The sequence below is a fragment of the Enhydra lutris genome, unplaced genomic scaffold (genome assembly GCF_002288905.1).
Source record: "Enhydra lutris kenyoni isolate GAN:26980312 unplaced genomic scaffold, ASM228890v2 scaffoldscaffold28, whole genome shotgun sequence".
NCBI lineage: Eukaryota > Metazoa > Chordata > Mammalia > Carnivora > Mustelidae > Enhydra > Enhydra lutris.
The window spans coordinates 20799084-20812602 of NW_019154112.1; the positions used below are offsets into that span (position 1 = coordinate 20799084).

A 13519-nucleotide genomic window follows, 5' to 3' on the forward strand; every position below is an offset into this window, starting at 1 on the left:
ATAGTCACATACAATTGGTTTTAGTAACAGCTAATCCTTTCCATGTCCCTACCCTCAACATACCCACACCCACAGGTTAATGGGGTAAGGATATGTGTCTTGAACATGACTTGTTCATTTTTAAATGTATATATTTAATGCTTTGCTTCATAATAAGCTGGCTAGATTAACTAGATTTTAAATAACTGAATGTTTTGTTTCCAGGCAAATTTCTATTAAGGTGTTTCACCCTCCCCAGGCATTAAGGCTGTTTATGTTCAGATCTACCTCCTTTATAATATTATCACCTGCTTTTTGGAATTCAGCAGAAATATGAAGACTTTGTTGTGAGGTATCAGGCCACTATTGCAGAGTATATTGACTTCCAGACACCCACAAGAAAGATGTCCAGGAAAACATGGAAAGAATTAGCTTGAAAAGGAAAGGGAAGGATACATACAGATACCTGCTAATTAGCATGACTTTGTAACAGCCCTCTATTAATATAGTTTTTAAGAAAAGTTCTGATTTGATGTGGTTAATTGTTTTTTTTTTTAATGTTACTCCTATATCATGGTAAGTTTTGAAAACATTTGTCACTGAATTTTGAAATCTTAGAGCCTGATGGTAGAACTCTGTGTAAATGTGAGTAGTATTTATTGCTATTTGAGAAGTAATCAAACTGCCTCAATTATGGGCTAAGGAGCAAGGACTGTATGCATCTGACTCTACAGATTGGCAGGCATTGACCTTCTGAAGAGAACAGTCTTTTTTTTTTTTTTTTTTTTTTTTTACAATTTCATTTATTTATTTGAGAGAGAGAGAGAGTATGCAGATGGGTGGGGAGGGAGGAACAGAGGGAGAGGCAGACTCCCTGCTGAGCATGGAGCCCAATGCAGGGCTCCATCTCATGCCCCTGAGACCCTGAGATCTCGACCTGAAGGGAAACCAAGGGTCAGCTGCCCAACTAACAGAGCCACCCAGGCACCCCGAGAGTATTCTTTTTTTATAAGAATTAGGCCCATTCATTATTTTTAGGAAAAGTCTGAGCAGAACGAGGCAGCTTAGTGAATAGTGGTGGTGAACTTTATAAACAAAGCGGAACATCTGCATCTTTCTCATAATACATAAGGTCAACTGAGTTAGCACCTGTATGTGGTTTTGCATGTTAAACCTGTGTATAGTAACATATTTTCGTTGCTTTTTTTTCTCTAATATGCAAACTGAACCAAATGAGCGAGGTGGTAAAGGGAGAAGGCACTTTCATTTAAAAGATGTACAGACCTGTAGCCTGAAGTCAGACCCTTATCATTGTTCAAACCTCAGAGCAGTTCATTGTCCTTTGCCTCTTACCAGTACGCACAGTTGTCAGAAGTTGCTAAAATGGATGCGTTTCACCGGGTCTGGGAATCCCAGGCATTCTTCACAGTTTTGATTGCTCGTCTTATTTTAGTGGCTGCAGTGACCCCTTTATATTAAAGACACATAGGTTTGTGATTTGGGGGCAGTTAAAATAAGCAGGTCATTGGTTTATTAGGAATCAGCCTTGCAGAAAAATAACACCTGTTTATTTCTTCTAAAGAACTAGAAGGAAACCTCCCCCATGGAAGTGAGATTGTTTTGACCCTCCAGGTGTTGGGGATGGGAAAATCTGGGCTGTGTTGTGAATAATGCAGAGCAAAATGGAAGGAAATGCTAATGAAAAGAAAGTGATCAGATCCTCAGCCAGGGGAAGGGAGTAGAAGATGTCCTTGGAGTTAAGGTTCACTTACATTTTGCCTTTCTTAAACCTCTTCCCACTTTAGAGAAAGTTTCTAGATAAATACAAAAGCAGTTTGTCAGAGATTGGAGAAATATTTAAAGAAGAAGTTAAAATGTACTATTGACTTAGGGTATTTGGGCCATTTTTGGTGAAATCACATGAATATTTTGAGTTCACGAAGCCCAGACTGTAGACAAGCACAAGTGCTATACATAACATGGCAACTAGAAGCACAGTCCCTGGGGTCAGGCCACCTTGCTTTGAGTCCCAGATCCAACATTAACTAGCTGGGTAATCTCTGGAAAGTCAGATAACTTCTCTCTGCCTCAGTTTTCTCAACTGTGGATGGGGTTAATGGTAATGCCCAGCTTATGCCATTGTGTCAGGATTAAAGAGGATATTGAGTGTGAAGCACTTAGCGTGTTCGGTAAAATGCTGGCCATTATTGCTTTAGACTGTTTTTCAGGAATATTTAGAGATAGCCAATTAAAATATCTCTTACTATCAGGGCACCTGACTGGCTCAGTGAGGGGTGCATACAGCTCCTGATCTTGGGGTTGTGCGTCCAAGCCCCACAATGGATATAGAGATTACTTAAAAAATAAAAATCTCTTAAAAATTGTTTTTCATTATCTTGTTGGAAATTCCTGAACTACTAGTTCAACTGTAATAGGAGTTAGAGTACATTAGTGGTTAGACTCCACTAATAATACCTAATAAAATATTTCCCAGAATGCAATTATGGATGGTAAGATTATCCCTAATGTATTTGAAGTTAATTTTTGCTATTTGAGTAAGCTGTGAACAAATTTATTAAAATTTGGTCTAGTAAACTTGCTCTCCATATTGCTCACATTGTAAAGTAAACAGCTTTTATGGTCTATTAGAAAAGCACACAGAGAGTCATTTGAAAGATTCATAGGCCTAAATAAAATGCCTTGCTTTACTGCAGATTGCTTCGTGAAGACCCTGTGGCTGTTCTGTTTGTTGCTGGACAATAAATATTTGGTAATTTAATGAAAAAATTTCTCAAAAGACAGAAGGGAAATCTCTGCTTGAAGTCTTGTTTTCTTTTAGCAGAGCAAATATTTGCCTTGGTCGAAGAAACAGTGAGTTTCAGCTTTCCATTTTGGCAACTTAGAGTGTATCATCACACTGTTTTTCACTGGATCCCCTTTTTTTTAAGGAGAGAGAGAAAAATAGATTTAAACTAATATTGACACTAACAGCCTGACTTTATTTCTTAGGACTGTCGTATAAGTGCTAAAAATAGCCTTGATTACAAACAAGCAGGGTGGTGTGTCACTTTATTTTTTTAGGGGTCAGTAGAGAAAAAAAACTCCTTACTGTTAAATTTTATTCAGGTTATTTTGCAGCACTTGCACTCAGGTACAAAGGCCTGTACTATTTTGCTCAGTTTTGTACTCTTTAAGTGAATCACATAATAAACTTTTATTTTGAAGTTTCATCGTGTATGGCTTGAAAGCTAGTGAACCATTCATAGAAGACCCTTGTACTTGTTTTTCATGAGGATTTCTTTTTCTACATCTGAAGCTTCCAAATTAGTGGACATTTTTCTTCTTCTTCTTCTTTTTTAAGATTTTATTTATTTGACAGAGAGAGAGCACGAGGGACTCCCTCGTGGGACATGAGGGAGAGGGAGAAGCAGGCTCTCCGCTGAGCAGGGAGCCCGATTCGGGGCTGGATCCCAGGACCCTGGGATCATGACCTGAGCCGAAGGCAGCTGCTTAACTGACTGAGCTACCCAGGTGCCCCTATTCTTTTATTTTTATTTTTTTTTTACAATTTTATTTTTATGTAATCTCTACCCTCAGTGTGGGGCTTGAACTCACAACCTTGAGACCAGGAGTTACGTGCTCCACTGACAGAGCCAGGCAGGTACCCCCCCAATTTTTTTTCTTTTTCACATTGATATATTATTGCAAACTAATGAGTAGTTCCATTTGAAACTAAGTAGCATTGTAAAAATTAGTGATGAAGATAGAATTTTTTAAAGAGGGAGAGGTGGGGCAAAGACAAAGGGAGAGAGAGAGAGAATCGTAAGCAAGCTCCATGCCCAGCATCCCTGAGATTGTAACCTGAGCCAAAATCAAGAGTCGGATACTTAACCAACTGAGCCACCAAAGCACCTCAAGATAGAATTTTTCAGGTGTTTTTCAAGATTCTTTCTGGAATCTACGTTGTTCTGATTTGTCCCAGTAGCAGAAAAAGTAATGAATCAATGAAAAAACGTATCTTAACACTACTGTCTGCAAAACCATGAGCCCCTTCAATAAATTTTATGGAAAATGTGGCTTTGCTAAAAAAAAAAAATGTATAATATTATGGGAAATACAGGAAAAATAAATAATTCTATTGGAACATACACATGTACACAGTCGTTTCAGAAGTACTGCCCTTTTAAGGGAGCTTACTCTGAGGGCTAAAACTCTGAATTTCTATCTGGAACAACGTTAGCGTGTCAGTGATCCTCTTCAGTGTGTGACACTTGAAGGAGAATTCTGATCAGCAGGTCTGATAGTGTGACTGCTGCCAAGATACTATATTTGTCTTAAAGCAGCCTGACTCTGCATCATTTTTTTGGGAGATGTTGGTTTATATTCAGATTTTGTGCTGGTAGCATGTGTAGAGATTGTTTGGGAAAGGTCTGTTAAGCCCTATTTTCCCTTTCATATCCTTATGCAGTTGAGTTTTTAAGGTAAATGTAAGACTTATTTTTACCCCTATTAAATATCTGGCTTGGGCCCATTATTCAAATGGTTATCTGAAATTTTTTTCTATTCTGAACTGTTGACTAAAAGAAATTGACCTGCAAATAGCTTCAGTATTTATTTACTTATTTGCAAATTTATTTAACTCATGTCGCAAAGGTGAAAACAAGTGGGTCCATGGCATATAGAAAAAAAACTGTAATAATAACATTATTATTATTATGTATTCTTTACTTGTATAATTTGTTATTTTTTCTTATAAGATTGAAAGCATAATAGTACTCTTAATCAGTGCTATTCATGTTTGTGCCAGTTCATGGCTGGCGGGTTATTTCCTTATAATGAAGGGAAGTCCACTGATAAGCTTGGCAAATATTATTAAAAAATAAATTATACCCCATGGTGATGAGGGTACAGCAAAACTCTCCTTGTGGGATTATAAATTGGCACATCCCATCTGAAGGGCTGTTTGGTGTAGTATAAATCTAAAAGAAAATGCGAATAAGAACTCACAGATGAGAGGTTCACCACCCAGAATTGTTGTTGTTGTTTTTAATTAACTTTTTTAAAGATAATTATAGATTCACATGTAATTATAAGAAATAATGTAGAGATGATCCCATTGTACCCTTTACCTATTTTCCTCAAGGGTAGTATTTTGCAAAATTATAGCACAGGATCACAAGCAGGATGTTGACATTGATGCAGTCAAGATACAAAAGATTTCATCACCACAGGACTACCTCATGCTGCTCTTTTATAGGCTCCCACCTCTACCCTCTCCTTACTCCTGGCAACCACAAACTTTCTGCACTTCATTTCTAGAATGGTTGAGTACTTTTTGGGACAGCTTCTTTCTCCTCTCCTTCTGGGACTCCAGTGACAGGAATGTTAGATCTTTTATTGTAGTTCCACAGGTCTCTGAGGTTCCGTTGATTTTTTTTTTCTCCAGTCTATTTTCTCTTACTTAGATTGGGTAATTTCTGTTCTGTCTTCTGCTTCACTGACTCTTTCCTCCATGCCCTTCATTGATCTCACCCACCAAGCTTATTTGTTATTTTAAATTTAAGTTCTAAAATTTCCATTTGGTTCTTTACATTGCCTCTTTTCTTTGCTGAGACTGTTTTGTTGTTAAGGTCTTCTCTAATTTTTCATTCATTTCAGCTGTGTTTGAAAGTGCTCAGTGAGGCATTTTTATCATGGCTGCTTTCACATTGTTGTCAGACAGTGCTAACATTTCTGTCCTCTCTTTACTGGTGTCCATTGATTCTCTCTCTTTAGTTCCGTTGGAGGTCTTTTTAGTTCTTGCTGTGAAGTCATGAATTTTGGGTCTTAATTAAACTTTCTGTTTTGACTGATTAAACTTTCTGTTTTGACTGACTTCCTCTGGCACCACTCTGGCAGAAGAAGGCAGGGGTGCTACCAGGTGGAAGTGCTCCAGGTTCCCCACTCAGCCTCTCATGATACCTAATGGGGGTGTTCCTCATATCTGCTGGCTGGGAGTGGGAGTTGGACTTCAGTTCTCTGAGCAGCCTTTCCCACACCTCAGTGGGGGTGACTACGTTAACCACTAAGTGGTGGTGAGAGTCCTGACTCTCCACTAGGCCTTCCCCGACACCACACCAGAGGAGACGGAGAGGGGCAACTCATTACTGCGTGGGGGTTCCCGACATCCTTTCTATGGATAGTCGGGGCAGGAACCTTGTCAATGGCCAGTGGGAACTAAAGTTCTGGCTCCCTACTTGGCCCTCTCTTGACATCACCAGCAGTGTCCACAGCTTGTCCTGTAGCTCATGAGGGTGAAAATCTAGGCCTTTCTTGGCTTGAGTGTGGGTGGGACCACAGCTTCTGTTCTGTGGTGTTTAGACAGTGGCTATTGTTTAAATGTTCTCTTGCTGGGGTGCCCCTTTCCTGGTCATTTGGCTGAGAGAGCAGTCTTTTCTTGGGGTTTTTGTTTCTGGGTTGCACTTTCTCCAGTATCCAGTGCAGGATACGTGAGGCAAGAAAAAAAAAAAAACCCAGAGAACTAAGCACCGTGTTGTTCCTTGAGCAACAAGGTCCACAGCAGTTCTGCTCTCTTCTCTTTCCTTTCAGTCTTCTCATGTATGTTTCGTATGCAGTGTACACATGTGTGTAATGCCCAGGATTTTTAGGTATACTTACAAGGAACAGGAAAAGTACATCTACTTCATCTGCCCAGGAGTCTGCATAGTGTCGCAGAGTGTTTTAAAAGTATGGATTATTTTCCAGTCTAGTATCTTATCTCTACCCTTCTCTCTCCTCACTTAGTTACCCCCTACCCCCTGTCTAGATTTCCAGGTTCTCTTGACATATTAGAGAATTGAAAGCTCACGATGTCTGTTTCCCATGAAATCCTCCAACTGATGCCACCGTTAGTTACCATTTCCCACTGGTGCTTGTGGGGCACTCACCCACTTTGCTCATTTATGATAACTTCTTGCCTGGAAGGCACTGGCTTCTGTCTGATGCAGGGTATCAAAAATGTTCATGCTCTCTGACTTGGTACTCAACTTCTAGGAATCTATCCTAAGGAACTAATTGGAGATGCTGTCGGAGATTTCTATTTATTACAGGTTTGTTTATGTAATAGCAGAAAATACATGAGCCTAGATAAAAATATCCAAGTATGCTAGAATACAATGATATTACTTAAAATTCACATTTAAAAGACTATGACATGGCAAGTGTTCATAATAAATGAAATAGCAGGATATGAAAGTGTTTATACAGTTTTATCCTGGACTTTCATAAATCTTTTTCAACTTTTGGAATGAAATTCACTAAAATTCCAACAGTATTAACTCCAGGTTTTAATTTTCTTCTGTATATTTTTCTGTACTTTATGAATTTCGGCCATGAATTGGTAAGATCAGGAAAATGAAACCTCTTAGACAATTTAAGAATACTCTTGGAAGTGGTTTTTGCTGTTCTTAAATGAGATGTAAAAAAAAATTATATGTGAGATATTTGGGGGTTTACTGTACATAAAGGAACATACTTTGCACGTACATTTACGCACACATAATATGGTAAATACATGCGAATATTTCATGAGTTTTGCTAGGAGTCCTGTATGTGGAGAGCAGGATGCCGCCCGCGTGTCCTGTGGATTAAAGTGATGGGCGCCGTGCTTGATGCAGCTATTGACTTCTGGAGCCGTTCAATTTGGGTAGCACTCTTAAGGAGAAGAGTCTTCTGGTTACCAAAAAGAAGGCAACAGAGAGCGCTCCTAAAGTCATTAATGCTGTGTTATGCATCCAGTGCCTTTGAAGAGCTTGTGTTTCATTACTCTGCTGGAAGTTCGCCTTTCTTTATGACTTCAGTCATCCTCACAAACTGTTTCAGGATGCCACAAAGAGAGAAGCTCAAATTTTCCGCTTGTGTCAGAATTAGGATATTTGAAAGACATGTAGAGAGGTATTTTTCTGGCACCAGTTACAGGAACTTACTGACCTAAGTATTTATCTCTTATTTAGTTTGACCAGGCAGCTGGTGCCGAGTTATCCTGGATTGCTGAGACTGAAAAGAAATTGATGTCTCTGGGTGACATCAGGCTTGAGCAAGAGCAGACCTCTGCTCAGCTGCAGCTTCAAAAGGTGAATTTCCAATTATATCAGAATTATTTGTTAGCGTGGCCCCAAGTCTAGACAATGTGCTTGTATGATTTACTTTGCAAGACCCCTCTAGCGTAGCTTGGTATTTTTAACAACTTTGCCTGATTATTTTCATTTTAGTCATACACTCTCTCTCTTCTTAATCTTTATTTTGGTAAATCACAGACATTCACCATGGAGATTTTGCGACACAAGGATATTATTGATGAACTTGTTAAATCTGGACATAAAATCATGGCCACATGCAGTGAAGAAGAAAAGCAATCAATGAAGGTATAATCTTGTCTGTGTGACTGGTGGTGAGACTCTTGAGTAAATGACCTGCCTTAAGCTCTTAGTCCTAGAGAAGCACATTTCCTTTATCCACAGCTGCCATTTAGACAGCTAAATCATTAGTTTTAAGTAAGGTATTTTTCAAGCTTACAGAGTGACAGTAAAAGGAATATTCCTTGAGGGAATCACCATGGGGACGTTTTTTTTTTTAAATAGGTGCTAATATTAAGGTTTGTGTCCTTGCATGACTGGCACACGTTAGACATTCGATTAATGTTGGCTGTATTACTTACATTACTATCAGTATAAACTGTTACTAGATATGTCAACTCTTGTTTATATGCTTCAGAATACCTCGTTTCGCTGAGATCCATTCTGTATAAAATTTCAGTAAGTTGTATAGGAAAAACAATGAGCTGAATAAGAAAGCATCTACTTTATGCATTTTTAATAATCTTTTAAATTGATGAAAAACCAGCCACAAGTAAAAATGTTTAGTTCCATTCAAATTCAGACATCTGAGCAGACTAAAGAAATTAATGTGTATGAATGCTTCTGGTAGGAAAATATCCCACAGTAAAAAAAATTACGTATAAGTCTGTGCCTAAGATCACATTTCAGAGTAGGTGTTGCTTTTAAGGTATAGCATAGACAAAGGAATAGAATGTAACTGTATACTGGTACTTCTTCTGTTTCTTCTGGAAATTTGCTTATTTGTAATTTAACCTTTCCTTTATTATTTTTACAAAGATCTTGACATGAAAAATGCTGGTCATGATGAAATAATTTCTGTGTCATTCTGGAGTTTATTAGATTACTATTATGCTCTATCTTCTGCTCTTGGTTTATGATGTGAATTTATGCCATAATCTAGATCACTGTGACCAGCCCACAAAACATAGTGTATAATATAATGTTCTACTCTGATTCTAATATATGTAATTAATTTTGTTGACTAGTAGTTCCTCTTACAATTTCATTTGTGAAAGATAGTCCTTATTTTTGGCTACAAAGTAATGTTAATGTTGCTAGACTCATATGAGACCTGTTTTCCAACCTTAAAGGACCAACAAGACCTAGAAGGATAGTTGAAGAATTTTGTTAATTATGTTTGGGAAGCTCAGTGTCTTATTCATAAACTTGAGGCTATTTATTTGTTTATATCTTGAGTTTTGTCACCTAGTGTTTGGAGGTGGGGGTGGTTCTCTGTCATTAAATCCCATGATTTTTGATGATGACATAAAAATCCATTGTATGAAGATACCATAATTTATTAGCTTAATCTCCAGTTGTTGTATTTTAAGATGTTTTCCACGTTTTTGCTATTTTTACATATAGGAAATTTTTTTTTAAATTGTGGCAAGAACACAACATTAGCATTTAGTAGAATATTATTCAGCCTTGAAAAGGAAGGAAATCCTGCCATGTATAACAATATGGATGAACCTGAAGGATCTTTTTTTTTTTTTAAGGTTTTATTTTTAAGTCATCTCTACACTCAACATGGGGCTCAAACTTACAAACCTGAGATCAAGAGTCACATGCTTTACTGACTAAGCCAGCCAGGTGCCCCTTGAAGGGTCTTTTTAATTCTAATTAAAATGAAATTTTATACACAGAACTGGTTACAATCTAAATAGGCTTTAATGATTTATTCACTAAACATACATTTATTGAGTACCTGCTTTGCACTAGGCATTTAATGCTAGAAAAAGCATTCTGGAGTTCCTGAGGTCTTTGGCCTGCTTGGCCAGCTGAACACATTTCATTCTCTTATTTTCTAGAAAAAATTGGACAAAGTGTTGAAGAACTATGATGCCATCTGCCAGGTAAACTCAGAGAGGTATCTACAGCTAGAACGGGCACAGTCCCTGGTTAACCAGTTCTGGGAAACCTATGAAGAGCTTTGGCCGTGGCTGACAGAAACACAAAGAATCATCTCTCAACTTCCTGCCCCAGCCCTTGAATATGAGACTCTAAGACAACAGCAGGAAGAGCATCGGGTAAGCTTGATATTAGAAGGTTGTTGTAATCCCCATTAGAAGAGAATCGTGACTGTGATGGTGTTTTTCAGTACATGTGCTGCCAAAGGGAGAACTGTCATGGTCATTTTTAATGCAGTTCGATGGAGATTTTGGCAATATCCTATTCTGGTCTGCACAGTTGTTTTCCTCAGAGTTGCTTACCTATTGTTTTCCAGGGTTACAGTGAGGAGACTCATTGTTTATGTCATTAATTGTATCACAGCTTTCCTAGAGTGAGTGGTATGAAGTATAAACCATTCTGGTACAAACTAATTTCCCATTTTAAAATGTTAGAGAAATATGCTTTTGAAGTACTTCCCATTTATGCGTGTTGAATTGTTTTTAATTTACATATGTTGGCTTAGTTTTATACTTCATATGTATTGGTTGGAGCCATCTAGAATATAAGCAAAGAGTAGGAATATATCAAAGCAGCATCATATAGACTAGACCACTGAGCTTGGAGGAGATGAACAATGTAACAATATGTCAAAGCACAAATAATGTAAAAGCTAGCTCAATGAAAAGGAAAAATGCTGAAGTATGAAGACAAGTTGTTTCCCCTTTTTTCTCACTGTTTTGATGGTTTTTGCTCCTGTAAGTATATATGAGTAAACTAGAGAGTGTATTTACATCTATAAATGCCTCATGTTTTAAACATAAATAAAATGGCATTACAAAGCCCTCATTTCAGCAGTTACTTAAATATTAACATCGCTTGAAATTTGGGAAGGGTTTGAGAGAGGGCTCAAGACTCTCAGAAAAAATCTGGAGTTCTTGCTGTTTATGGACTTAGGAACCTAGTTGCTGTCTCCCAGATCTATACAAATTGTACTCTGAGACTGTTCGTGTGTGTGTGTGTGTGTGTGTGTGTGTGTGCGCGCGCGCGCGCGTGCGTGGAAAGTTTAACTTGGTATATTACATCATTGTTTGAAGGACATGACACGCTTCTTATTAATTTTGTTTATTGACTTTTTTAATCTACTGCCATTGAAGAATATCTCTAACTATTTGTTTATAAGAGCTTTAGTCAACACTTTAATGTAAAATGGAAATTTTACTGAGTTCTATCTACATCAGCAGGAGAAAGGCTTAAAAATTATGAAGAATTGAATTTAATTTTGATATAAAGGTTTATTTGTCGCAGAAATCCTGATGCCTATCCACTGAATAACTTCTAATATAAAATGTTCTGCAGATTCCTTCTATTCTGAAGGGGGATTTGAGTAGCTATGCTTCTCTGTAATATCAGATAATGGAAAGGTTATTACTGAATTATTATTAAATTTCAAAATTGAATTTACTTTCCCTTTTTAGCATAACCTTTCAGCTGTCAAATTTATAGTTTCTTGTATAAAGGAACTACAAAACTTTGTAGCCAAGTCTTCAAATTATTCAACAAAATTATTCCTAATATTTACAGCCTTCTAGAACAGCATTTCTTCTGTAGCTCCACAGCTTCGTCTTGAGCTTCATTCTAATCAGGAATAAAAAATGGCTCCAAGAGCTAGTTACTCTATGGTAGGTGTGTTGAGGCCACACTAAGTACGTGTAACATGAACGTGACTGGCATGTTACAGAACGATGTTGCCAAGAATCATTTTGTTACATATGAGGCAAAAGACATCTCCTACTGGGCTCTTTCTCCACGCATACACCCAGGTAGACATCTAGTACTACTACGCATCTAGAAAAGGAATGGCCTAAAAATGGGTCATCTCAGTAAGTCCCAAACTAAGGTGTCCTTTGGTGGTGCTGCACAAATGAGACCTCCCTAGATGCTGGGAAACTCAGGAAATATCTCATTAAAGATCTCAAATGAGCAGAGATCTCTCATTTTACCCGAGAGTCTCTAGATAACTCCAAGCATAATCATTTGCACCATCCAACGATGCCTTGCTGAGTATTGAAACCAGAACATGTGTACACATTCCTTTTTTGTGGGACTGTCTATTGGCTGATACTACCCTTACCACCTCCATTCTTTAAGGCAGCATGACTAGATGGTCTAATAACAGAAAACAAAAATAACATCTCAGCCTGGACCCCTCGGGAGCTAGATCACAGACATGACCCTCCCACATTCTCATGGGCAGCAGGTTAGATTTGGACCACCCCTGTTCTCTCTCTTTTTTTTTTTTTTTTAAATTGAATTTATGTTTATTTAGCCTTTTTTCAAGAGTTTTGAGACAGCCTTCAGAAAAACTTCAAAAATAGTATTGGGGATTGTTGGTGATGTAATGTACCAATTTCCATAGGGATTTTCAAAATAATTTATATGACTGATTTTAGTGAACACTTTAAATAAAAATCTAGAGTTATGTAGCCATCTTGGTGATTCTTTTTGATGAGTCATAGAAATGAAACTATTTGCAGGAGAAGATTGGTAGCTTTTTTCTAGGCTATCTCTCCTGAATATAATTTCTCTCAGAGGGGCGCCTGGGTGGCTCAGTGGGTTAAGCCGCTGCCTTCGGCTCAGGTCATGATCCCAGGTCCTGGGTTCAAGCCCCGCATGGGGCTTTCTGCTCAGCAGGGAGCCTGCTTCCTCCTCTCTCTCTGCCTGCCTCTCTGCCTACTTGTGATTTCTCTCTGTCAAATAAATAAATAAAAATCTTTAAAAAAAATAATAATTTCTCTCAGAGAAATTTTTGGTGGGGCCTGAGTAGCAAAATAGAAGGAGATACACCTTCTGGTGAGGGTAAGGAATTTCTGCTTATGGAACCTAATCACTAACGTGGTACAAATGGAAGGTTCCTCAGTGCCACAGGGAAACCTGGAAGCAAAGATGGGTGTGGCTTTGGATTTGGCCCAAGAGAAACTACTCAGTGGAGGCCCCAAGTTCTATGGAGTTTATTTATTCCAGATTTATTTGTCTCCCTTTAAGGAATGGGGGGCTCCACCTGGATTACACACACTCACTAGTGTAAATATCATTGTATCTCTTAATTAGATGACATCATGCAAAACGTGTCATGTATTTTTCTTTAAATGCGCTTTACAAATAATGCTCATTATATAGCTGTGTATCTGATAGATTGATTATCCTGTAGCCTTTAGCATTTTAAAATAAATACAGAAAAATTCATTCGTATGTATATATCATACATATCATAT

The 13519-nt window shown here is 37.9% G+C and overlaps 1 protein-coding gene across 3 annotated transcripts in view; it reads left to right on the forward strand.

Annotated features, from left to right (window-relative positions):
• LOC111152327 (dystonin) overlaps window positions 1–13519 on the forward strand; it is a 474965-nt gene that overhangs the window by 411533 nt on the left and 49913 nt on the right. For all 3 annotated transcript variants that reach the window (XM_022510820.1, XM_022510821.1, XM_022510822.1), the window contains 3 exons: window positions 7971–8090; window positions 8274–8381; window positions 10166–10384. In XM_022510820.1, the coding sequence (XP_022366528.1) occupies window positions 7971–8090; window positions 8274–8381; window positions 10166–10384 (447 nt within the window). The remainder of the gene's footprint in view (window positions 1–7970; window positions 8091–8273; window positions 8382–10165; window positions 10385–13519) is intronic.